The following is a 25,392-nucleotide window of genomic DNA, read 5'->3' as shown; positions in this document are numbered from 1 at the left end:
TTTCCAAAATATAAAATATTTTTATCCTACATTGAACATGGATTCTCTAAGTTTGTTGAGAAATGTGAAAAATGGAATGATTTTAGGAACAAGGAAGACACAACCTTTTTCTGTTTTGTATCTTTTTTTTTCTAGGCTGCTCTCCCCTCTCTGAGCAACACGCCGTCCCTCAGTCCTATCCGCAGAAAAGGGAAGGAGAAGGAGACGACCGAGGCCACCGCTGCGCCCATGAGCCCAAAGAAGAGCAATGAGATCAACACAGGTCCATCCACAAATCATTGTCCTCCAACATGCAAACTTTCATAGTTTATAAATTGTTTAAAAAACTAAAGTTTTCAAGGTTTAGAAAAGGTAAAAAAGATTTAAAAAGCTCTTGATTTCTGCATGAAGTCCTTTAAAAGTACTTTATATTCAACCTGCACAGTTTTGTAATTGCGCTCAGTCTAACGTTTGATTACGGCCTAACTTTTACAGTTTAAACCAGATATTTAAGGATAATAAAAAGCCACTTACACATTTTTTTTCTCATTTTTTGAAGCTAAATCCGACCAAACTTCAATTGTTTTAGGTTAGTTAGAATTACCAAAATTATTTCTATTTGCTAATTTCCAGAAAACTTGGTGAGAAATGTTTTTAGAGATCTTTCTTGAAGAACATTCTTGAACCAGGTCAGGTGCTATAGAGACATTAAACAAATTATTTAGTTTAGTTTAATTTCTCCCGGTTGGGGAATGTAGAATACTATCTCAATATATTATTAATAACAGTAATGAATAATGTCATCAAACAGTGAATTGAAACTGGGTTTTTTTCAGGTCTTTTGTATTATTTTTATATTCAAAGTGTGGTGCTTTAAAAGTTTGGAGTCCTACCTTGAAGATGCTTGAAGAGTCCTTGAATTTTACTGTGGGAAAGGTGTGCGAACCATGAATTGTGCGTTGTCATTTTAAAGCAGGCAGGCAGGCGGACAGCACCACTTCAGCAGCTGTGAACAAATCCATCACCCTGGGCAGCTTCTACCACCTGCCTCCCTATCTCAAGCTCTACGATGTCCTCAAAGCTACACACGCCAACTATAAGGTCAGACCTCTTGTCCTGCTTTAGCCAAGCTCTGCGCGTTTCTTGTTAGGTTGCAAAAGTTGTTACAATTGTTTGTGTTGTATATTTTCCCTACTAGGTGACGTTGGATCTCTACAGTAGCCAGGAGAAGTTTGGAGGTTTTCTGCATGCTGCCTTGGATGTTTTGTCCCAGCTGCTGGAGCTGGCCACACTACATGACATCGGAAAGGTCAAGTCTGTCTTTTATTCTAACAGTTGTATAAATGATTGAAAAAGTTAATGTTATGCTTCTTTTAACTAGAAACAGGCAGAGAATGAGATGATTATTTTGTTAAAGAAAGTAATAATCTGTCTTTTTGTTTTTCCATAGTGTGTAGAGGAAATTCTGGGCTACCTGAAGTCCTGTTTCTCCAGAGAACCGACCATGGCCACTGTTTGTGTGCAGCAGGTTTGTAATCTTAAGTTTAGATGTGGTTCTCTCACAGTAACTGTGTGTGGAGGTCCTCATGGTTGTGGCACTGAGCGGTGCGCTACATCCGGTACTCCTCCACACAGAGCGAGGCTGGTTCCTGCCGACAGGGCCTGTAAAGGCATTGGTCTCCCTGTGCGATGGTTCCATACACTGCTTTATAAGAACTAACTCATGTAGTCCTTATTTGGCTGCTTTGTCAGGTAGGTAAAAGCAAAAAAAAAAATCACTGTTTAAGTCAAGGTGATGGTTAAAGTGAAACATCATGTTCATATTTTGGTTATATTGCAGATTTTCAGTTTATTTGTGCTCTGAAAGGTTTTGGATTTACTCTGCAGCTGTTGAAGACGCTGTTTGGGACCAACCTGGCTTCCCAGTATGAAAGTGTGCTGAGTGGACCCAGCCGCTCCCAGGGCAAAGCTCTGCGCCTCGGCTCGTCTAGCCTGCGCCCGGGCCTCTACCACTACTGCTTCATGGCTCCGTACACGCACTTCACCCAGGCTCTGGCTGATGCCAGCCTCCGTAACATGGTGCAGGCTGAACAGGAGCAAGATACATCGGGGTAACGTTGCCTTGCTCGTTTTGATCGTATGACACGTATTATTTGTTTTTGTTTGCATAGAGAACAATAGACTTTAAATGCCAGAGCTACGTTTTCACATTTTGTCACATTGTAACTACATGCTACAAGTTATGTTGTGGTTATTTTTATTTTCTGTACTTTTTATTTGCACTGGGAAAAAAAACCCTCTAAATTGCAGCTGCTAAAAGACTTGCAGCTGCAATTGCATGGAAAAGTTATTCTACAAAGGCTTAATATAAATGCATTATATTCTCCTTTGTGTTGCTAAACAACATGAAATGTAGAAAGAAAATGTGAAAAAGTTCAAGTTGTATGAATGTTTCTACTATAAAATCTGCCAAGTTCACTTATTTTTGCTCTCTTCTATGTTTAGATGGTTTGATGTTATGCAAAAAGCATCCAATCAGCTGAGATCCAACATCGCCAATGCTACACGTCACAGAGGAGACAAGGTGCACCTAAATTATTCTTTTTGACGGTTGATAGCATGATTTAGATTTTTCATATATTGATGCATGCTATTTTTGCCCTGAAATTAATTTAATACCTTGTTTTCTCTCAGAATGCTATTCACAACCACATCCGTCTGTTTGAGCCACTTGTGATCAAAGCTTTGAAGCAGTACACCACCAGTACCTCTGTGGCTCTACAGAGACAGGTTCTGGACCTGCTGGCCCAGCTTGTGCAGCTCAGAGTCAATTACTGCCTGCTGGACTCGGATCAGGTTAAAAACAGTTGTTTTTTTTTCATACTCGTATCTTCAACTACCATCATCGTTTTCCGTAATGCAACCATTTTTTTTCTATGTTTCAGGTTTTCATAGGCTTTGTCCTGAAGCAGTTTGAATATATTGAAGTGGGCCAGTTCAGGTTTTAATCTTTTCTTTTTTCTTGTCCTCCTCTGAAACTCAGAATCTGTCAACTGATCTAACCATTGCTCCTCCTGCTCAGGGATTCTGAAGCCATCATCCCAAACATCTTTTTCTTCCTGGTGCTGCTGTCTTACGAACGTTACCACTCCAAGCAGATTATCAGCATCCCCAAGATCATCCAGCTGTGCGACGGCATCATGGCGAGCGGCAGGAAAGCGGTCACCCACGGTGAGGGGGCACGCAAGAAAGCTTGCCATGTACCACAATTATTGACATCTCTTCTGCACAGTTTAACTTTTTGTTCTTTCAGTGTGTATTTTTGAAAGTAATCCTCCAGAAATCTAATGAGTAATCAGGTTGTGTGTGTGTTTTTTTTTATTTGTTTTTTTTTTTTTACAGCCATTCCCGCCTTGCAGCCTATAGTTTATGATCTTTTTGTGCTGAGAGGCTCAAATAAAGCAGACGCAGGCAAAGAGCTGGACACTCAAAAGGAAGTGGTGGTGTCCATGCTTCTCAGACTTGTGCAGTACCATCAGGTATGCAGAGAGGCAACAACAGCAGGCTAACGTTATCCTAGGTTCTTTAGTATTCATACCTAAATGTGCCGTCATGCCTTTTGTTCCAGGTGTTGGAGATGTTCATTCTCGTTCTGCAGCAGTGTCACAAAGAGAATGAGGACAAATGGAAGAGACTGTCCAGGCAGATCGCAGATGTCATTCTTCCTATGATTGCGAAGCAGCAGGTAATTGTTGAGCAGAATATTCATCTCTTGCTTCTCAGACTTGTGCAGTACCATCAGGTATATAGATTCCTGATGGTACTGCATACCTGATGGTACTGCACCATCTTGCCTTAATCTTAAATAAGGCAAGATTAATCATCCTGATGTTCTGTGTCCTGTTTTTCTTACGTCACAGATGCTGCTGGACTCTCCAGAGGCGTTAGGAGTGTTGAACACCTTGTTTGAGACGGTGGCCCCCTCCTCTCTCAGACCAGTTGACATGCTGCTGAAGAGCATGTTCACTGTCCCTATCACCATGGTGAGAATACATTGCCAAAAGTAGTCTAGTTGTGCAGAAAGCATCTACAAACATTTCTGAAAAAATGGGTCACTCTCTGGCCTGGCCGTTGCTTTCCAACGCTCATCTTGTGCTCCAATAACAAATCTGCAGTTCGTCTGTTGATTAGAAAATGATAAAAATATGTCCACACCTCTGTAGGCATCTGTCGCTACAGTCCAGCTGTGGGTGTCTGGAATCCTGGCAGTGCTCAGAGTACTCGTGTCCCAGTCCACCGAGGACATCGTCTTGTCTCGGGTCCACGAGCTGTCTCTCTCCCCACACCTCCTGTCCTGCCACACGATTCGCCGCCTGCATCAGCAGAACCCGTCCCCCAGCGACCCACCCGCCACTGACGCCAGCTGTGACCAGGAAGCCAACGAAGATGCACAGAAGGTTCCACCTGAAGAAACCTTTGCAAGGTGGGTAAACTCTTGAGTTTCTTAAAAGCAACATGACAAACTGTTTATAATGAGTAAACCGTATTATTTTCTTTCATTTTTTAAATTCAATTGTCTACCTGTTTGTTCTTGGTTTGCTTTTTTAACTTTAAAAAAAATTCCTCGTCCCTCTAGGTTCCTGCTACAGCTGGTCGGAGTGTTACTTGACGATATTTCTAGCAGACGGGTCAAAGTGGACATTACGGAGCAACAGCACACCTTTTACTGCCAGCAGCTGGGAACGTTGCTCATGTGTTTCATTCATATTTTTAAAAGCGGTGAGTAAGCTTGTCGCAAAAATTTAAATGAGTTTGTTCATTTCCATTCTGATAATTAATGTTTTTTGAAAGGCAATCCATCATAATGTATTTTATTTATGGTTTTGTTTCCGTGTTTTTTTTTCCTATTTTGTTTATTGTTTCTGGTGTTGTGTTTGTATTTTGGATATTTAAAAGATCTCTCAGTTCCAGTGTTGAGAGTTCTTTACAAAGTTAAAGTTTGTAAAAAGTATGTCTCATGTTTTTACAATGAAATTCACAAAGTGCGTCTCAACTTTTGTGTTTCCAGGAATGTTTCGCAGGATCACGGCTGCAGCCAGTCGGCTCCTGAAGGGCGAGGGCAGCGGACAGCCGGGTCAGGAGGCCGGCCTCTACTACCCTTTAGAGGGGCTGAACAGCATGGTGCAGAGCCTCGTCACCACCCACCCGCCTTTGGTGCTGCTGTGGTGCCAGGTGCTTCTCATCATTAACTACACTAACTATTCGTGGTGGGCCGAGGTTCATCAGACTCCCAGGTGAGGAGAAACAAGATGGGATCCTTTACTTTATAGTATCACTCTCATAAATGTTCTGTAAATGAACTGATTAAAAGCTATGACGCTGTGGTTCATTGTATGAATTTATTAAAAGACACACTTTCTTGCTGTGCATTTTCCCCCCTCCTTGTCAGAGGTCACAGCCTCTCATGCACAAAGCTGCTAAGTCCACACTCCTCTGGTGAAGGACAAGAGGAAGAAAAACCAGAGTCCCGGTTAGCAATGGTCAACAGGGAGATTGTACGCAGGGGAGCTCTGATTCTCTTCTGTGACTACGTGGTGAGAATACAACTATTATTAAAATATCATTATCTAAGTATGCTTTTGTGCAAAAAAAAAGAGTAAGTAGTAAAAGTCTTTTGTATAGCCTGCATCCTAATCTGTTCAAGGAAGCATAAGATGTCACCTTTAGACTCTTGGAGTCTGTGGCAGAAAGTGGATCCAATTTTTTTGCTAAATTGCGTTACTTTTTAGTGTCAGAATCTCCACGACTCGGAGCATTTGACCTGGCTGATCGTCAACCATGTGCGTGACCTCATCGGTCTTTCCCATGAGCCTCCAGTACAAGATTTCATCAGCGCTGTCCACCGCAACTCTGCCGCCAGCGGCCTCTTCATTCAGGCGATCCAGTCTCGATGCGACAATCTCCCCACTGTAAGATTAAAAACGTCCTTTTTCCTCCTTCTTCTCCTCTGCTGAAAATCTACATTATTTTATTTACTACTTCCCCGTTTTCCTTATTTACTTTGCTTTTCTTAAATCCATAGCCCACCATGTTAAAGAAGACTTTACAGTGTTTGGAAGGCATCCACTTGAGTCAGTCTGGTTCTCTGCTCATGCTTTATGTGGACAAGCTGCTCAACACGCCGTTCAGGGTTTTGGCTCGCATGGTGGACACGCTGGCGTGCCGAAGAGTGGAAATGTTGCTGGCTGAGACGCTGCAGGTAAGATCCAGAGCAGCAGGAAATGTGTTGTAGAAGTGTAATGAAAATAAATACTAAGAGGTCAACTTTTTTTATTTAAAACAATGTTATAATGGAGCAGTGGCCTGATTGTTTCCATATTTACACTTCTACAGAACAGCATAGCCCAGCTGCCTGTGGAGGAACTGGAGAGAATTCAGGAATACCTCCAGACCAGCGGACTAGCTCAAAGGTATTCTTTCACACGTGGTTCAGTTTTATTGTTTTTAAATAAGGAAAGAAACAAATCTAAGAATAATGTTGTCTCCTCTGTTTTCCCGCGGCAGGCATCAGAGGTTCTACTCCCTGCTGGACAGGTTCAGAGCCACTGTTGCCGACACCAGCAGCCCAGCACCTCCAGTCACGTCCCACCCTCTGGATGGGGACCCACCTATAGCCCCTGAAAAGGTTGTTGCTGACAAGGTAATGATTGTTATCGAAAGTAAATGACATCAGAATTGTCCTTGAGAATGGGGAAAATAAAAACAAAATCTTGTTGGAAACCGTTTCCTTTTTTTCTAGGAGTGGTATGTTGCTCTGGTGAAGTCGCAGTGCTGTCTCCATGGAGATGTGTCCCTGCTCGAAACAACAGAGCTCCTCACTAAATTACCTGCTGCTGATCTTTTCTCTGTCATGAGCTGCAAGGTAAATAAAACAATTACGTTAACCCAAAGCACCGGCTTAAAACACCCAGTGGATCATAGTGGCAATTATTCATATTTATATTAATCTGCAGAAGTGAATTTAATTTCATCTCAACTTTTTGTTTTTCCAGGATTTCAATCTCAGCTTGTTGTGTCCCTGCCTGGGTTTGGGGGTGCAGAGGTTAACCAGGGGTCAGGGATCTCTGTTGTTGGAAACGGCCCTGCAGGTGACCCTCAATCAGCTAGAAGAGGTTACGGGGTCACTTCCTGCCCCACACCAGTCCTTCCTGCCGCCACCTCACCCCCAGCCGTACTGGAACCAGCTGGGTGATGTGTACGGTGAGACGTGGGAGAGGAGCCAGAATATGAAGCAGGGCTTTAAAAATTAGACTGTTAATAATAACAATAATGACCATTATATTGAAAGTAATGGTGATAATAATAATAATGCTGGTTGTAAAATTATCTACACCGCTACAGAACAGCATAGCCCAACTGCCTGTGGAGGAATTGGCAGTGATGTTAACAAAAATAATAGTGATGATATAAATACCATCACTAATATCACATCATCAAATATCATCACAACCATCATGAGTAATGGTTATAATGATGAATAATGGTTATAATGATGATACTGTAATGTAGTAACTATGATTAATATTAGTGGTAATTATTATAAAAGGAAAATATTAGTAACATTGATACTACTACGAATAATAATAATGATAGAAAAATTCTAATCATTAAATATGATATGAAAATAATTGTAAAAATTTTTGCTATGGAAATACATAATATTTTTTATCTGGAAGATGATGATAATTATGGTTACAATAATATTAAATGAGAAAAATGTAGTGCTGTGTTATATTAGTAATGATAAGGAAAATAATAAAGATGGATCTTAGTTGATTGTCAAAAAAACAATAAAACATTCACTGTCCTCTGACGTTTCTTCTTTGTATGTTCCTTTATTCCTCAGATGAGCTGGGTTTCTACCCCAGGGTTCTGGCCCTCTGCAGAGCTTTGTCCCAGTATCTGTTGAGTGTGAATCAGCTGCCTTCATCACTACAAATTCCCTCTGACAAGGAGCACCTCATCACCTCTTTCACCTGCATGGCGGCTGAGGTAAAATAAGGACAAACATGATAGATGTTTGAAAGCCTTTTAAAAACTTCAGAGTAATTTAACTAGAAGTTAGATTTGAGAAACACTACCAGACATTGCTGATACTATATTTAAAAAAAAATCTAACCTTTTATATCAGTCGGGGTGTCTGTGCATCCTTTATAAGTCTTAAATTCAATTGTCTAAAGCTAAGATCTTAAAAAAACCTAATCAAAAATAAAAAAAAATAATTTGGCCTTAAATACATTAATCACAGGTCTTACATTTTGTCGTGGTGGGACTATTTAATCTTGTACTTTCTGTATAGTTTTCGATTTAGTTTTTAGCCAGGGTAAAGCGAGCTAGCTGTTTTTAAAAAAAAATGTTATTACGTCTATCGCGGTTAGATGGAAATTTATTGATAGTTGGTTGGACGACGTTCATCTCATCCACTTAATCGCTTCTGTTGCCAACCCATATGATTTGTGATTTTCTTTTGTACATTGCTGCCTTGATGCAGGTCTTAAATTCCATTCATAATACTACCAAAAAAAGGTCTTAAAAAGTCTTGAATTTGGTTTGGTGTAGCCTGGAGAAATCTTAATTAGTATATAAATATTCAGTAAACCCTGTCTTTTATTTGTGCGTGTGAATGTGTTTGTGCAGGTGGTTGTGTGGCGGCTGCTTCAGGACCAGCTGCCCCTCAGCGTGGACCTGCAGTGGGCTCTGTCCTGCCTGTGCCTGGCCCTGCAGCAGCCCTGTGTGTGGAACAAGCTCTCTACATTGGAGTACAAGACGTACACCTGCTCCCTCATCTACTGTCTGCACCTTATCATTGCTGCTGGTGAGGAGCATTTTTGCAAAGCATTCTTGTACAACTGTTGTTTTTTTCTATACTCTCTATATGCAGTCACATTTATATATCACACAAATATACATTTATATTTTTGCTTTTCAGTGGCTGTTCATCCTGGTGACCGGCTGCTGCATCCAGAGAAGAAAAAGTCTCGAGGAGAAAAAGACGGTGAAGATCAGCTGGACTCGGCTCTTCTCAACAGTACGAAGTGGTTCAGAAATAATGTAGTTTCGTTTTAGTGCATTTTGTCTTTTGGTCCTGCTGAGTGATAGCTGTTTGTTACAGACCAATGCGAGTGGCAAGCATGTGAGATCATGGCAGAACTGGTGGAAGGACTGCAGAGCATCCTCTCCTTGGGTCACCCGAGGAACTGTGCGTTTCCAGTTTTCCTCACGCCGACGTTGCGAAACATCGTCATCAGTATTTCACGCCTGCCTCTGGTCAACAGCTACACCAGAGTACCTCCACTGGTTGGTGTTTGAAAGAAAGAAAATGAGTCTTGCAGTTTAGATGCATAACTGGATAGCATGTATTGTTTGAGACCGGACATGTGCTGTCACTGCTCGTAGTCTTGAACACTTCAAATAACTTCTTAAAACTCATTTTTATTCTTTGGCATTTACATAAGGCCTAACGTTGTAATTTACTTGTCCTTTTTGTTTAGTTTATTGTTTTGTATTATATGTTTTATCAGTGGTTTTAAAAATACTGTGCAGCACTTCGGTTTTAAATAAATTGATATTGTTCTATCGATGTGCACTCATGTTCAGGTTTGGAAACTGGGCTGGTCCCCACAACCAGGTGGAGAATTTGGCACAACGCTGCCTGAGATCCCTGTTGACTTCCTGCAGGAAAAGGACGTGTTCAGGGAATTCCTTTATCGCATCAACACATTGGGTACAGATATGCATAGTTACAATTAACTGGATATATGGGGCTTTCCAAAACAATAATGACAAAATTTTTACTTTGATGTTTTTTAAATGAATTTTAATGTACATTTTGTAACTAACCTGGGATTTTTCTTCAGGCTGGAGCAATAGGACTCAGTTTGAGGAAACCTGGGCCACTCTGCTGGGGGTGCTGGTCACTCAACCAATCACAATGGACCAGGAGGAAGAGACTCAACAAGAGGTCAATGCAGCTGGAAGCAAGAACTTTTCTTTTTGAGCAGTAATGTATAGAAAGGAAATGGACAGGCTAATTTTAGGGGAATGACGACCACAGAGTTGTGCTTTATATTGATGTGGTTTGATTTGCCTAAATTTACATATCCAAATTTTATTGCGACTCTCATGGGGTGTGTTTATTACGGAGGCATTAAACTGCCAAAACCTAAAAATAAATTCAGGAGCAGTATCTTGTAAAAGTTCCTCATTATAGAAAGGTGCAAAACTTAAAGGTTAAAAAAAAACCTATAGCAACATTTATTTCTCAAGAGCAAAATATCTTCTCTTTTAATAGGAAAGATAGTAGAACAGCAACTCATTGGGCGTGCCGTGGTGGCGTAGGGGTTAGCGCGACCCACATTTGGAGGCCTCAAGTCCTCGACGCGGCGGTCGCGGGTTCGACTCCCGGACCCGGCGACATTTACCGCATGTCTTCCCCCCTCTCCCTCCCCCTTTCCTGTCAGCCTACTTCATAAAAAGGGACACTAGAGCCCACAAAAAGACCCCCTGGAGGGGTTACAAAAAAAAAAAAAAAAAAAAAAAAAAAAAAAAAAAAAGAACAGCAACTCATCATGGACATTTTAGAGGTCATCTGGACAAAACGGTGAGAAGAATTTGAGTCACAGCGAGCTTCTTTATGCCTTTTTAACAAGTCATAATCTGTCAGAGGACTGCATTTTTATATCTTTGTTAAAACAAGACATTTGACATAACGAGATATAAAGCTCGTCTCGTTACAAGGAGAAACTCGAGAAGTATTCTAATCTCACAGCTGAGATTAAAACACTTAGTTACATCTGAAGGCATTTGTATTCACTGGATTGTATCTATGGGTGTCGGAGTAGAGGGTGTGAAATACAAATGCATGCCACCATTTTCAGACTTTTATTAGTCAGAGGATTTGAAACCATGTATCACATCCTTCCAACAGTTGGCTGTAAATTGTTTTGGTCTGGTCACATAAAATCTTAATAAAGAATTCTTAACGTGTATGATTTTAATATGACAAGAATGAGAGGTGTAAAGAATTTGTCTTTTATTCCCTCTTCATCCGTTTTCCAGGAGGACCTGGAGCGTACCCAGTTAAACGTGTTAGCAGTGCAGGCTATCACCAGCTTGGTGCTGAGTGCCATGACCCTGCCCACTGCTGGCAACCCTGCAGTCAGCTGTCTGGAACAGCAGCCCCGAAACAAAAGTCTTAAAGCTCTGGAAACACGGTAACTTTGTACTCATTTCTATCTGTCTGATCACAGGGAGTCTTAACTATCAGACAGGGTCATTCATGGATGGCGTTTTCTCCCTGTCCAGGTTTGGAAGGAAACTCGCTGTGATTCGAGGTGAAGTGGAGCGAGAAATTCAGGCTCTAGTGTCAAAGAGGGACAACGTCAGTACACACCACCCGTACCACGCCTGGGACCCTGTGCCCTCACTTTCAGCTGCTTCTGCAGGTAGCCCTCCTTCCAGACTGACCCTGTTCTGCTCTGGAAAATGTCCGAATACCTTTTTTCACCTGATTGCTTTCGGCAGGCACGCTGATCAGCCATGAGAAGTTGCTGCTTCAGATCAACACAGAGAGGGAGTTGGGCAACATGGATTACAAACTGGGGCAGGTATGACGAGGAAATAGTAATGCTTGAGGAATACGATGTCAGTTGCTAATGTGTGTTTTATTTGGCATGTGTCCTCTCCAGGTCTCCATCCATTCAGTCTGGTTAGGTAATAACATCACTCCTCTTAGGGAGGAAGAATGGGGTGAGGATGAAGAAGACGAAGCAGACACTCCAGTGCCAACCTCCCCACCTGTATCGCCTATAAATTCAAGGTCCGTTTGAGTTTTTACTATCTGTTATTGATTTTTCTGTTTTGAGGGATTGTTGTGTAGATAAAACGTCCTTCTCCAGAGAACCATCCACACTCTAAACCCGTGTTTTGTGCTTTCAGGAAGCACCGTGCAGGTGTAGACATTCATTCATGTTCCCAGTTTCTTCTGGAGCTCTACAGCCAGTGGTTGATCCCAGGCTCTCCCAGCAACAGGAGGACGCCCACCATCCTCCTCAGTGAAGTGGTCCGATCGGTAAGCTGGAAACCACCAGTAGATATCTTCTCATTAGCTCAGCTAAAAGACCTGTTCAACTAAATTAAATAAGAAGAGTCTATTGTTTCTGATTTAAAGGTGAAACTTATACAGCCATTTTTGCTCTATGGTGAAAACAAAAGTCTGCGTTTATCTGGATATCAAGAAATCTGAAGTACAAACCTGCTTATGTATTCAACACACACAGAGTAATGTGTTTGATGTGTTTGGTTTTGTAAATTTTGTTGATTGAGGCTAACGGGTAATAAAAACTCAAGATGTAGTTTCTCAGAGAATTATGATATTACATACCAGTAAAAGGCTGATTTCTGATTTAGAAAAATGTACAATAAACAAAAGATCATTGCTAAATAAGGGGAAATGTTCGGTGTTGTGCATAATTCCTAATTGTAGGAGGGAATATAAGACTTCATCCTATTCCTGTAGAACAACTTGCATTGTTTTTTTTCTACGTCAATATATGTATTCCATTTTCATTTTGATTGTTCAAATAAAGGATGAAATGAAATAATAAAGATGTATGCTACAAGTTAAATTCCTTTTTTCTATCTATACATTTAAATGTACTAAGATGCATCTGCATCTCCTGGGAGAAATGCTTCTCCAGGCTTTAATCAGTGTTGTGTTTTTCTCTGCAGCTGCTGGCGGTGTCGGACTTGTTCACAGAGAGGAACCAGTTTGACATGATGTTCTCCACCCTGCTGGAGCTTCAGAAGCTTCACCCGCCCGAAGACGAGATCCTGAATCAGTACCTGGTGCCCGCCATCTGTAAGGCTGCTGCCGTGCTGGGCATGGTGAGTGGGTCGGGATGCCGCTGGAGGCCGTTCAGGCTGCTGCCGACTGCTCCCTGACTCTGATAACTGCTCGGACATTTCCAGGACAAAGCAATAGCCGAGCCGGTGTGTCGCCTGCTGGAGACGACGCTGCGCAGCACCCACCTGCCCAGCCGCATGGGGGCTCTACACGGGGTGCTCTATGTGTTGGAGTGTGACCTGCTGGATGACACGGCTAAACAGCTCATCCCCACAGTCTCTGAGTACCTTCTGTCAAACCTCAAGGCCATTGCTCAGTGAGTGTTGCTCTCCTTCTAAAACACACACACACAGACGCTGACCTCAGTTCATCTCTGATGACTTTAAGCCGTGATGAAAGACTCTCGGGGAGCCAAAGTGTTTAATGTCACTGTGTTAATCCTCCTCCCCCTGTAATATAAGAGGATCTATTATTCAATTAGTTTCTTTTTAATCCAGCGTAATAACATAATAGAAGAAATAAATCGGTGCTTCTTTTTTCCTCAAGATGCTGCTGTTGACATTTCACTCACATCTCTGTAATTTCTGCCTGCTTGCTTTGTGTCTCTGTTCTGCAGCTGTGTGAACCTGCATAACCAGCAGCATGTGTTGGTGATGTGTGCAGTGGCCTTCTACATGATGGAGAACTACCCTCTGGATGTTGGAGCTGAGTTTATGGCTGCAGTTATACAAGTAAGATGGAAGATGAATAAAGTTAAATTGAATAAGCGTAATATTTTCCTCAGTGTGAACAAAGATACACATTTCATGCTTTTTTTTAAATGTTTTTTTTTTTTTTAGACAGAGTGTCCGCTTATCCTTAAAGTCTTTAAAAGTCTTATATCAATGTATCTAAAAGTAAGGTCTTAAATTTAATTTTAAAAGTAAGTTGGCATTTATGTTCATCACAGGTCTTAAAGTTTGTCTTGACAGAATTATTTTATCTTGTATATTGTATGTATTTTCTTTCTCTTTTTCACTTTTCTGCCATTCAAACGTTTGCGTCACACTCAGTCATCTTCATCTCGTTCTTGAGGCTAGCTGCTAATACCCTCGCTGGCTAACTAACTAGCTAACTAGTTTGGTAAGCTAGATAGACGCGTGATATACCCATGCGTCTATCACGGGTTAGTGCAAATTTATCCCAAGTTGGCTGAATGAAGTTTGTACATTTCTCTTGTGATACAGGTCTTAAATTCTATTTATATGTATATTGATTTTGAAAATGTCTTAAAATGTTTAAAATGTGAGTGTGTAAAACCTGCAGAAACCCTGTCATAGGCCTGTCGCGATAAACGATAAATCGATTAATCGTACAATAAATTAAAACTATCGACGTCATTTCAATTATATCGTCTCTCCCGACCTTTTTCTCTTTCTGTTAATGACACCGAATGAAAAAAGGCTCAACTCCGGTGCTCTCCACTGACTCCTCCCTTCCTCATTTCCTCAGTGTAAAGCCCAGCGCAGACTACACGATCTTAGAGCTGTCGGCCCATTTTCAAAACCTGACAGATCACACATGAGCCGACAGAAATCCTAGGTATAACGGTTCGATCGGGTTCATTCCTGCCGTGTGGTGTCCAACAATGGGCACAAAATAATGGCTACAAGTCCAGTTAACTAATTTTAAAACCAGGCATTAATCAATGCTTTACTACAATCTACCTGCAATGCATGTGGCTAGTGTCAGCGTAAAGTCCTGCCTGAATGAAAATCATTAGAACCTATTTACGTCACGTTAACGAAGAACAGCTGAAAAGTTACCGGGTTTATCAACTGCGGCAGCAATTTCGCTCCAACTCCTCCTCTTGTCATTTCTATATTCTTTGCATGTTGAATAAACATTAATGTTGTTTCCACGTCGGCTGGACTTCGTGTTGCGCCTGTCAGCTGTTTGGGATTCCCCGACGTAATTTCCCCTCAGAAAACACGGAGGAGAATCCGCGCTTTCTGATTGGCTGCCTGTCACTTTCAACAGGCTGCGTTAAGATCCCAGTCGGGGAAAATCCCTGATTTAGATCGGAGCGGCAACGACGATCTACCGTAACACACCACACAATCTTAGAAAGATCAACGTTTTAAGATTGTTGTAAAGGGAAAAATAGGAGCAAAAAATCATGTAGTGTGAACTATTGCATCAGGTAGTCGTTGTGCCCATCTTCTCTATTTAAATCTAATTATTACTGAAGGGCAACATAATATACAGACTTCATAATCTGCACTCTTTTGGTTGAATGCAGTATTTATTTCCACTTTGGCTTTATGTTGTTTAGTTTTTATCAAGTACATTTTTTGTTAATGGAGACTGAGAATCCATTTTGTTTTTGGTTGCTTTGTTTATTTTGTTTATCAGCTCCAGTGTTAAATATTCTTTTGAAAATAAAGTGTATCTATCTTTGGCAGGAAATCACATGCATTATTACGTCATTTCCATTAAATCAGTGTAAAAAGATCTTCAAACAATATTATCGTTTATCGCAATAATTTTTTGAGACAATTAATCGCTCAGCAAAATTTGCTATCGTGACAGGCCTACCCTGTCAGTGCAGTCCTAAAATCTTGTACAGAAGTCGCTAAATTCACAAATAAAGCTCACCTTTTTCAAATCACATTAAAACTGAATTTGTGCAGCACAACATATCACATCAGTTATCATTTCAATGTTAGTCTTGCTGCTTAAATGTAACATCTATCACAAAGCATAGATCCTTTGTGATATTAAATCTTTTCACAATCAATATCAATACACTTGACAACAGTAATATGGCAATTATATATTTTTCTTGTATCATGCAGCCCTATATGTGGTCCCATTTCCAGTTTGCCATGAGTCTTGTACAGAAACACAACAAACATGAGGTAGTGTGTGTGTTCTGGTCAGACAGATGGGAATAAACTTTACTTATTTGGCCTGAAGTGTAAAGTGCATGATGCTGCGGTAAAGCATCAATAGCGCTAATGCCCTTTTTAGACCTTTATTTTTGAAAAAACCCCCCAAAAAAACAACTTTGTGCTTCTTTGTGTTTGTACTTTATTGCACAAACTCCCAATAAAATACACTGACGTTTGAGTTTGTAATGTGTTTCCAGGGCGGTAGGATGTCCTCACTGTATTTCCTGTTATTGTCAAAAGGACCTCTGCTCAATGTTTATGCAGATTATGCAGGAATCATGACCGCCGCTGAAAAACGTCAAAGCATTGGATTCCCTTGGCATCATCTGTTGCTCCTGTCCTCTGCAGCTCTGTGGTGTGATGGTGTCAGCCAGCGAGGACTCCACTCCCTCCATCATCTATCACTGCGTTCTGCGCGGACTGGAGCGCCTCCTGCTGTCGGAGCAGCTGTCCCGCGTCGATGGAGAAGCTCTGGTCAAGCTCAGCGTGGATCGAGTCAACATGCCGTCACCTCACCGAGCCATGGCCGCCCTGGGCCTCATGCTCACCTGCATGTACACCGGTAAGCCGTGCTTTGACATGACCGCCAACTTGAACACTTCATTGCTGTGAGCTGATGCCACCAGTTTCATTCTCTGCATTCATTCTTATTTCAACTCCAACTAATAGCATGCATGTCCCTCCACTGCTTCTAACGCACATGATTTTCCATTACAGTCTAATTATGAGTTGAACATATGAACATAAAGAGCAGAAATCCAGCATAGGAATAAAACGCTTCACTGAGGTTGCTCTCTTTGTAGCTCCAGATGTTCTTACAGATAAAAGAGCTCACGGTGAAGCAGCTGCTGGACAATTTCTTTTCATTAGGTAATTAAAAACACAGATATTATTTTCAGTCTATTGTTGAACTATAAAATATATTCGTAATACTGTATTTTCAGCCAAGCTTTGCAAATTATATCAGTTGACAGATGTTGAAGTTTATGAGCCAGGGAATGAATCCAGCATTAGCTGTTTTACGGTCGCAAATATTGAGAAAACACTTGTGATTTATTTATTTATTGTACTTGGCTACTTCACAAATCTGCTCCAGTCCATCTGCCCCCACTTCTACCATCCATCTCTGCATGTTTTCACCATTGTCTTTGTATGTTTATCTCTTTATAAAAGATCTTTAATTATCTCAACCAGTAGTAATCATCAGTAATCATCACATACTCTTACCTTCTTGCTTCCTGCATGTTTTAGCAATTGTATATCTAAAGTATGTCTGACCTCTAACCCCTGCAGTAGCCCCTACTAACCATAGATAATTTTTTTAATATGTGCTAATGGCACAAATATTTCTCCTTTGCTCAACGCAAACTCGCAGATTCTGAGATTACGTTCTCGCTTTTGCATATGCAGACTTAATTTTTGCATATATCCTTTATGCTTTACGGTATCTTGTAAAAGTATTCATATTCTTACCCACTAACTTTTTTTTTTTTTTTTTACATTTTGTAACATGAAAACCACTAATTGTATATATTTTATTGGGATTTTATGTGATAGTTCAACACAGAAAATAATTAATGTTTCTATGTTAAACCTGAAATTTCTTGGCTTTTTTTAGTAATCAGACTTCTTTAATACCCCCAATAAAAACCCAGTGGAAGCTATCGACTTCCAAATTCACTTAATAACTAAAAACTTGTGAGTAAATTACACTGAGAGATGCCAGGTATGCTGAACATGCCAGGTAAGGAGAACATTATTAACAGAAATGGCATGTAGAGGACTATTTGGCTTACAATCAAAAAGCTTTATGTGGTAATTAAAATAACACTGAATCACCCTGAAAATACCATCCCCACTTTGAAGGACAACAACCCTAAACAAGCAGAGCTGTTGAGGAAGGGTTTGAGTTTAGTCCTTAGATAGAAAGTCCCGGTTAAAGTCCAGATATAGAACCAATGGACTTTATATAGATCCAAGACTAGAAAACTGATATTCAGATACTGATACTCTCCAATCTGACTGAACTATTGCCATTTTGAGGAGAAGAATGAACAAAACTTTTCCTAAACTGTATCTGGTAAAACTCACCTAAAACACCTGCCACTGTTATTCTTCAGGTGGTGCAAAGTTTTGATTCGGGGGAACTGAAATATTTTAAGATTTGTATTTGTGGAAGAATAAATAAAACGATGCATTCTTTACGATCCACTTCTCAATAATGCACTCTTAAAGGGCTATCACGTAAAGTCTGAATAAAATACACTGACAATTTGTGGTTATAATGTCACAAAATGTTAAAGTTCAAGTGGTAGTAATACTTTTGCAAGTATGTTATGAGTCGTATCTTATGAGCAAAGCAGTTTCTGACTAGTCTCTTACTGAAACTCTCCAATATTAACGCTCACAGAAACTCAGTTTTTTCTTTTGGGTTTTGCTGTTCAACATTCTGAGTCGTGTGATCACGGTTGCAAGCCCCACTCTAACTTTTCCCCCTCCCGGTTTCAACCGGCGCCACCCATCCCTCTCGCCCTCTCAGCGGTGCTCGCGTCCTGTTCAGATGCGACAGGGGTTAGAGGTCAGGTTGACTCTGTTGCGGAGGCGGTTGGCGTCACGGCGGGTCATGTTGGTTTCTCCTCAGGCAAGGAGAAAGCCAGCCCTGCCAGCCGCCCCGCCCACTCTGACCCGCAGGCCCCGGACAGCGAGTCGGTCATTGTCGCCATGGAGAGGGTCTCCGTGCTCTTTGACAGGTAAAACTTTTTCATTTTCCGAATTACTGTATAATACATACACAGCATTTGTTAAAACAAAAGTAAGTAGAAAGTAAATAGCCAATAATTGGACATTGTGTCCAGAGGACACCTGTTGGTTTTTATATAATATTCTGTCCATATTATTCTGTCCCGTTCCTGCAGGATCAGGAAGGGTTTGCCCAGTGAGGCTCGGGTCGTGTCGAGGATTTTGCCCCAGTTTCTGGACGACTTCTTCCCTCCACAGGACGTCATGAACAAAGTCATTGGAGAGTTCCTGTCCAATCAGCAGCCGTACCCACAATTCATGGCCACTGTTGTCTACAAGGTCAGCAACGAGGCAAAGGAATAAAATCAAACCCATTATGTTCTTTTCTAGAGCTGGATTAATCAAAGGTTCTTTCACGATTAATATTTCTTTAAATCCACTTTAAAGAAAGCAATTTCTTTAACACACATTAGAAAAATAATCGTATCATGTTGTTGGACTCCTCCTCCTCCCATTGGTACATTTTCTTGTTTCACTCTCATCTGTTTTTTCCTGTCTCCATTGTGACGCTGCCCAGGTTTTCCAGACGCTCCACGCCACTGGCCAGTCTTCCATGGTACGCGACTGGGTGCTGCTGTCTTTGTCCAACTTCACTCAGAGGACACCAGTAGCCATGGCCATGTGGAGCCTGTCCTGCTTCTTTGTCTCTGCTTCCACCTCCCAGTGGATCTCTGCCCTGTATCCTTACATGATGTGGGGTAGAGCTAATGAATAAGACAGTGATTATTTTTCCATTTTGTCCTGGGGAATTATTACAGCCCACTGCTGGAATATTCTGACTATTTTTCATAATCAATTTTTACATCATCAGCCATCTTGTATTTAAACAGATGGAGAGGAAGACTGGCTGACCATTAGAGATCAAAGCTCCTTAAAACATGAAAGGAGAAGAGTACATCTTGGGTCCAGTCAATCAATTCAAACTCATCCTTTTAGGCTTTTTCTGGAACTTCATATCGTAACTGGACTCTGGTCTCTGTTTGGTTTCTTTGGTGTTGATCAAATAATCTACAAGATTCAGTTAATGTTGCCTGTAAACTTGATGCGGGTTACACACGCTAACCAGGTGGGAGGTTCTCACAGTATGAGCACCGTCAGTAAAAATAACAGCTTCCCAGTAGCATATTACTTACAAAAAACAGAATAATACACTTTTTTAAACATTGACTTCTACAATTATATAGAAGCTTTTATTATTTGATATACCTGAGTAAAAATCCAGGGTAAGACACTTTGCCCCACGTTGCGTACAGATCTGTGTGTATGTGTGTGTGCAAATAGACTCGTATCAAATGCTTTAGGTGGTCAAAATGACCGGAAAAGCACTATATAAGTTCAGTCCATTTAGCTTTCTTAAAGAATCATTTGATTTATTTTGAAATATAATCACTTTTGAAGTATTTGAAAGTATTTTTCATCTTAGTTCTTGTATTTTTTTTCACTTAAGAAATTATCTGGCAGAAATAGTTTGTTCTACTAGAAATTGTTTTATGACTCTCTGGCAAAATTACAATTTCCATAATACAGAGCAGCAAAGAGCCCTGGCAAAAAGAATTTGTTGCTTGATATTGAGCCTTCCAAGCAAAACAGCAAAGTAAATTTGCTGTCTTGTTATTTTGTTTAAGGAAATCAAAACTTTATCTTTTACCTCATCCACTTTCAGCATCTTTAGGAGATTCTGTGAAATTCACAGTCGGCTGGAAAACATTGTTGCATGATTTTCACTACATTGTCACAAGAGATGACAAACCGTTGAGTCAGAAGAATAGCAGCAAAGTGCGATGGGTAGTGTTCCCATGGTTTTAAAATTGTAACAAGAAAATTTTCTTTCTTATTTCAGCGTACTGGCCAACAGTGTGCAGCAGGAGTCTGATGAAGGGTTATTTAACACTTCTCTGCTTCATACAGCCGTGAAATAATTAAAGTTTCTCTCTTCATCAAGAAGGACTAGACAGCAATTTTTAGTCTCAGTAATTGGCCAGTACAGTTGTTGTCATGATGCTCATCTTATATCAAGATGAACAATTTTCTCAAATCACACGAGTTCTTCATTCAGTCAGTAATTTGTTGATTTCATTACTATGGAAAAGGTTAGTTTAGCAGCGTAATGTCCTACTGGGACACTCTCCACCTCCTAACTGCGTTAAGAGTTAAACAACCCTCTCCCAGATTTCTGTTTAAAGCAGCTCGGTCTGAACTCTCTTGCTGTTCAAATGTTGTGATTTGTCGTCCTTAACTTCCTGCTCCTTTAACCAGTCTTCCACATGTGATCAGCCGGATGGGGTCCAGTGAGACGGTGGACGTCAATCTGTTCTGCCTGGTCGCCATGGATTTCTATCGGCACCAGATCGACGAGGAGCTGGACCGCAGGGCCTTTCAGTCGGTGTTTGAGACGGTGGCATCGCCGGGGAGCCCCTACCACCAGCTGCTGGGCTGTCTGCAGTCCATCCACCAGGAAGCATCGCTCTGAAGGGCAGCAGACAGTCAGGCGCAGAGAGAAGGCCGAGTAGGCAAAGTGAATTAGAGAGATGAGTAATTGAATCTGCATGTTCGGCTCCCTGATAAATTGCGGTGGTGGGAAAGAACAGGATGTTTATCCAACCTGAGCTACTGAAGCCTCATTTCTCTCTCCCCGCTTTCAGCTTTGAAAAATGTAAACCGCTGAACCCACAAGTGCGAGCTCAGTGGCGTTCGGGTGCGTAAAAATGAAGAATGAGACTTTAGGTCTGTTAAATGTACATAATGCTGAATTCTGGAAGAGGAAGCCCCTGACTAGATGTGAAGGACGCGGGTTGAAGCTCTGGCAGATTCCTCCCCACACAGCAGCACCTTTTTCTTTAAAAACAAACAGAAGATAATGTAAATCAAATACAAAACGGCTTTGTTTCTTTGCTCTTAGGACTTGCTTAAGTATTGTGATGTCAGTAAAGTTAAATAGAGACAAAGTATTTGCTATATTTAAAGTTTCAATGCATCTATTTTTCAGTGAATTTTGGTAAAAAGTGCTTAGTTGGGACTTTGAAAATGAGGCTGACACACAAGGGTCAGAGACGTCTGCTTAATGTTGTTAAAAATTCTATATTTGAGTTGTGTGTTTGTGTTTATCCAGACATGCAGAAAGCAAAAAGATAACTAGTTTCTATGTAAGATTGCTAATCATTATGTCCTGTTCTCCCTCGCCCTCTCGTTATATCGAAGCGGGGAACTTGAGACGTACTTCTCACTGCAGAAAGTGTAACTTATTTCAGCAAGAGGCCATACCTACTCTGGATGGTTCACATAGAGTCAAAAAGTGAAACGGGTAAATGCCGGGCATAATTTAAGGTCAGGTTTTGTGAAAGTTGTATCATTTTAACAGTTTAAATCCCCCCAATTTATGTCGTCAAACTGTTCAGTAAGAAAAATACCAAAATCCTTTCTTGCCTTTTTTTTTTTTTTTAAATCCAGTTGCAGGTGGGTGTAAAGAATTTCTTCTTATGATTTTATGAATTCACTCAAATCTATCAACTTTTTTTTTATTAACTGCAGATCTGAATGATTCCACCTGCCCAATTACTTCTACTTTTTTAAGTCTCAGGATGTTGGGTGTGACTTTATTATTGTCATTAAACTGGAAGTAGTTTCCAGTCTTACATGGAGCTATCTTCTTATTATGTTAAAAAAAAAAAGAGAAAAAAGATATATGTAAAAAAAAAAAAATAAATTCAACTGTACAGTAATCTGAAAGCCATGGTGCATGATAAAAAATAAGAACTATGTAAAGATGTGTGTCCACACTGTCTCAACACAGCACACAAAATATAATGTAAAAGTCAGTGAATGCAGAAAACATACAAGCTTATTAAAGACTTCAAGCTGCCTGTGACTGTGCTCTGTAGATACACTTGCCTTAGACGAGACTCAACGTGTCCTGTACACTGACTGCATGCTAACGTTACTGCTGTGTTTAATGTTGTATTTTTGTGGATACCGTTGAGTGGAAGAGATGCAACACAATCCAAAGGGGACCTCAGAGGCCGACAGCAGCTTCGACAAATCAAAAGAAAAGTGTAGCAATGCCACATGAACACAGTTTTCTTTATTTTTCAAGCTTTAAATATTTTGTCTCTGACATAAATATTACACCAATATCAACCACACTCGACCGTTACGGAAAAAACTTGAAGTTGTGTACATGTTCAGTGCTTTTTTCCCCCCCCTTATGCACTTAATAAAAGATCCTAGCCATTTCCAACCTTGACAGCTATGACTGGTTTCCTCTGGTCAAGTTAAAATAATGTATTCAGACAGTAAAGGAGTCTGCTGCAGCTGTTGGGTAAATTCCAATGCGAGGCCTCTCTATAGGAGATTGAAGCTGTCTACGTCCTGTTTTCAGTGTCTTTTTCAGCCTCTGGGGTTATAAGAATGCAAATGATGTATTTGTATTCAAAACTACTCATTTCTAATGAAAGTATTAGGATGAACGTCAGTATGTTCTTTTATACAGCTTGTATTTTGTTATCTGACTTTTGCGTAAGAGGTGTAAAGGACCCCTGCAGGGGGGGTAATGCGATTACCCACAAATCTTTTCTGAGTTTGGTTTTTGGTCTGTGGATGAACTACCCCATTGAACTGATTGAAAACTTTATCCTGTTTTTTTCTGAGGTGAAAAAAAGCCAAGTCATACTTTTTCTGTCCATTCCATTTGATTATTATGACTAAAAGAAAATTATTACTCGCTCCTTTTAAAATATAGATTTGAAACCAGATATTTAACTACGCTTGATAAAAGTATGTCTTTTTTTTAAATCGCTGCCTGAAATAAAACCAGGCCAAACCTTTCCTGCTTTAGGCCAGTTAAGATTATCAAAATTCTTATTTGATTAACACCAACATGTAGATTTATTCTTTTGTTTTATTTTGTAGCTTTCTTCAAATTCTGAAGCTGTCATCCATTTCCTTAGTCTTTGGAAGAATTGTTTTAAAGGGGCAGTGTTATGTAAAAAAAAAAAATTCTTGAGCTTTGCATCATGTTATGTTATTCTAATCAAAAACATACCTGGAGTGTTCCTTTGATTGATTATTTCATGCATGTTTGAGAAATCCTTTGCTCTCCAGTGGTAACCATTCAGCGGTGCAAAATGCCTGAGTGGACCTACCGCCACCTTTGAAGTACAGCTCCTTTTTTTGAGCTGCAGTTTCCTACTTCTAAGCGTCCGCAACTCCTCCACTCAGCTCCTTCAGACTAGCCAGCAGCAATTGGCAAACACCAAGCAGAGGTCATTGTACGAGTGACTTCTCAGTGAACACTGGTAAAAACATTGTTAGAGTTAACGGAGGAGCCATGTTGTGATGACTTCTTGAAGGCAGAGTTTCAGAAAGAGGAGTTTTTTAAGAGACAGAGACCCAATTTCAGGTGTTAAAAGAAATTTGACATTGTAATTTAAGTCATATTTGATATATATAGCATTTAGCATAGTTGATTGTGCTATATAATGGCGGCATGTGCTTGGAAAGTACATAATTCTGCTCCTTTAATCTGTAAGACTTGGGTCGAACATTTTGTTTCTCCTTCCACAAACCTCTCGACAGATTGCAGAAATTTTGGCCCATCAATTGATGCCTTACACATGCACACTCATACCTTGTAGTTTTTTTTTATTGAAATCAGTGCTTAGCATAGCATTTGTGGAGTTTGTAGAAACCATGACTCAATGTCTCCCAATTAAGCTTTCTCTTGGTCATTAAATACATAATCCACATCTTATATTTATAAATTTATTTTAGTTCCCAGGGAAACTACTAAAAACATTTATTTCTACATTGCATGTAGAAATAAATAAATGATGTGTGATTGGTCATAACTTTTTATCACTGTTATAACAGTGAGACTTAAACTGTTTAAAAATATACAGCCTTGTTTTTCAAGCTTACTGGAGAGAACAAATTCACTCATGTTAGAGAGGGAATAAATGTCTAAGCTGAGCTCGCTAGAAAAATTACATGTGCCCACTGCCCACTTTAATCTTCAAATGGCCAATCAAGTGATGCTTACTTATTTTCTTTATATTTAGCACACTTTCCGGCTACTCATCCAAAGACAAAGTATGGAAACGTACTCCTGTTTTACAGCACCCATTAAAATGGGTGGTTTGATTAAAAGGTATTAGCAGGATTAGCAGGAAGTTGCCATATGGTCCATGAGTCTCTGACATGATGGAAGCAAGAGATGCTCTCATGGATAAATGTTGCCAGTGGTTCATGTCTTGGTGAACTTAGCAGAAAAAGCATTTGTGTCAAAAATCTAACACCAAAGTGCAGGTTGTCGAGGTTAATATATTGAAGTCTCAATCTTATATCAAGAACTAAGCCAGGCTATAAATGGACATTGACAAAAAATCTGACCCAGATTGCTCAAGTAGAGCTGTTCACTTTTACAAACTATTTTTTTTTTGTCAAACTAGTTCAGTTTGGTTGTCTAGGTCCACACTGCTGATTACTACCCTATAAAATCTATAATTGGCAAGTAATTAAATTACAAAAGAAATGTTTAAAAAAAAAAAAAAAAATCTATTAGATATAGAGGGGGATATTTCAATATTATTTCTGTTAAAGATTTTTGCAACAAAAGTGCTAGTCTACTAAAAAGTCAATGTACTACAAAGTATATGAACTGAGTAGTTGGTTGGGTCCTGTTAGGTACTATTAGCAGTGTCTAATAAGCACTATTTAACATGCTTGAACTAATCAAAATAAAACACTAAAATAATTGGAAAATGGTTCAGTTTGCTTCAGAAA

The 25,392-nt window shown here is 40.2% G+C and overlaps 1 protein-coding gene and 1 non-coding gene across 8 annotated transcripts in view; both read left to right on the top strand.

The window, feature by feature from the left end:
* htt (huntingtin) overlaps positions 1-22,855 on the top strand; it is a 39,300-nt gene extending 16,445 nt beyond the window's left edge. For 3 of the 7 annotated variants that reach the window (XM_032563912.1, XM_032563915.1, XM_032563909.1), the window contains 41 exons: positions 136-262; positions 953-1,080; positions 1,178-1,288; positions 1,430-1,507; positions 1,867-2,090; positions 2,485-2,563; positions 2,674-2,835; positions 2,925-2,980; positions 3,062-3,210; positions 3,382-3,518; positions 3,608-3,724; positions 3,900-4,022; positions 4,203-4,462; positions 4,616-4,758; positions 5,048-5,273; positions 5,429-5,573; positions 5,769-5,948; positions 6,062-6,238; positions 6,373-6,449; positions 6,544-6,679; positions 6,779-6,901; positions 7,032-7,239; positions 7,886-8,031; positions 8,677-8,854; positions 8,969-9,067; positions 9,152-9,336; positions 9,637-9,763; positions 9,897-10,000; positions 11,098-11,252; positions 11,344-11,483; positions 11,563-11,645; positions 11,727-11,857; positions 11,977-12,109; positions 12,769-12,924; positions 13,009-13,199; positions 13,500-13,614; positions 16,165-16,378; positions 18,356-18,566; positions 18,732-18,894; positions 19,133-19,293; positions 20,872-22,855. In XM_032563912.1, the coding sequence (XP_032419803.1) occupies positions 136-262; positions 953-1,080; positions 1,178-1,288; positions 1,430-1,507; positions 1,867-2,090; positions 2,485-2,563; positions 2,674-2,835; positions 2,925-2,980; positions 3,062-3,210; positions 3,382-3,518; positions 3,608-3,724; positions 3,900-4,022; positions 4,203-4,462; positions 4,616-4,758; positions 5,048-5,273; positions 5,429-5,573; positions 5,769-5,948; positions 6,062-6,238; positions 6,373-6,449; positions 6,544-6,679; positions 6,779-6,901; positions 7,032-7,239; positions 7,886-8,031; positions 8,677-8,854; positions 8,969-9,067; positions 9,152-9,336; positions 9,637-9,763; positions 9,897-10,000; positions 11,098-11,252; positions 11,344-11,483; positions 11,563-11,645; positions 11,727-11,857; positions 11,977-12,109; positions 12,769-12,924; positions 13,009-13,199; positions 13,500-13,614; positions 16,165-16,378; positions 18,356-18,566; positions 18,732-18,894; positions 19,133-19,293; positions 20,872-21,085 (6,072 nt within the window). In that variant the 3' untranslated portion in view covers positions 21,086-22,855. The remainder of the gene's footprint in view (positions 1-135; positions 263-952; positions 1,081-1,177; positions 1,289-1,429; positions 1,508-1,866; positions 2,091-2,484; positions 2,564-2,673; positions 2,836-2,924; positions 2,981-3,061; positions 3,211-3,381; positions 3,519-3,607; positions 3,725-3,899; positions 4,023-4,202; positions 4,463-4,615; positions 4,759-5,047; positions 5,274-5,428; positions 5,574-5,768; positions 5,949-6,061; positions 6,239-6,372; positions 6,450-6,543; positions 6,680-6,778; positions 6,902-7,031; positions 7,240-7,885; positions 8,032-8,676; positions 8,855-8,968; positions 9,068-9,151; positions 9,337-9,636; positions 9,764-9,896; positions 10,001-11,097; positions 11,253-11,343; positions 11,484-11,562; positions 11,646-11,726; positions 11,858-11,976; positions 12,110-12,768; positions 12,925-13,008; positions 13,200-13,499; positions 13,615-16,164; positions 16,379-18,355; positions 18,567-18,731; positions 18,895-19,132; positions 19,294-20,871) is intronic. The other 4 variants (XM_032563916.1, XM_032563911.1, XM_032563913.1 and 1 more) reach the window with 3 other exon arrangements.
* LOC116720865 (small Cajal body-specific RNA 14) lies at positions 1,554-1,683 on the top strand. Its single transcript, XR_004339479.1, has one exon.
* Positions 22,856-25,392: the final 2,537 nt, after the last annotated feature.

The sequence above is a fragment of the Xiphophorus hellerii genome, chromosome 5 (genome assembly GCF_003331165.1).
Source record: "Xiphophorus hellerii strain 12219 chromosome 5, Xiphophorus_hellerii-4.1, whole genome shotgun sequence".
Lineage (NCBI taxonomy): Eukaryota > Metazoa > Chordata > Actinopteri > Cyprinodontiformes > Poeciliidae > Xiphophorus > Xiphophorus hellerii.
This window is presented reverse-complemented; position numbering and strand designations above follow the sequence as displayed.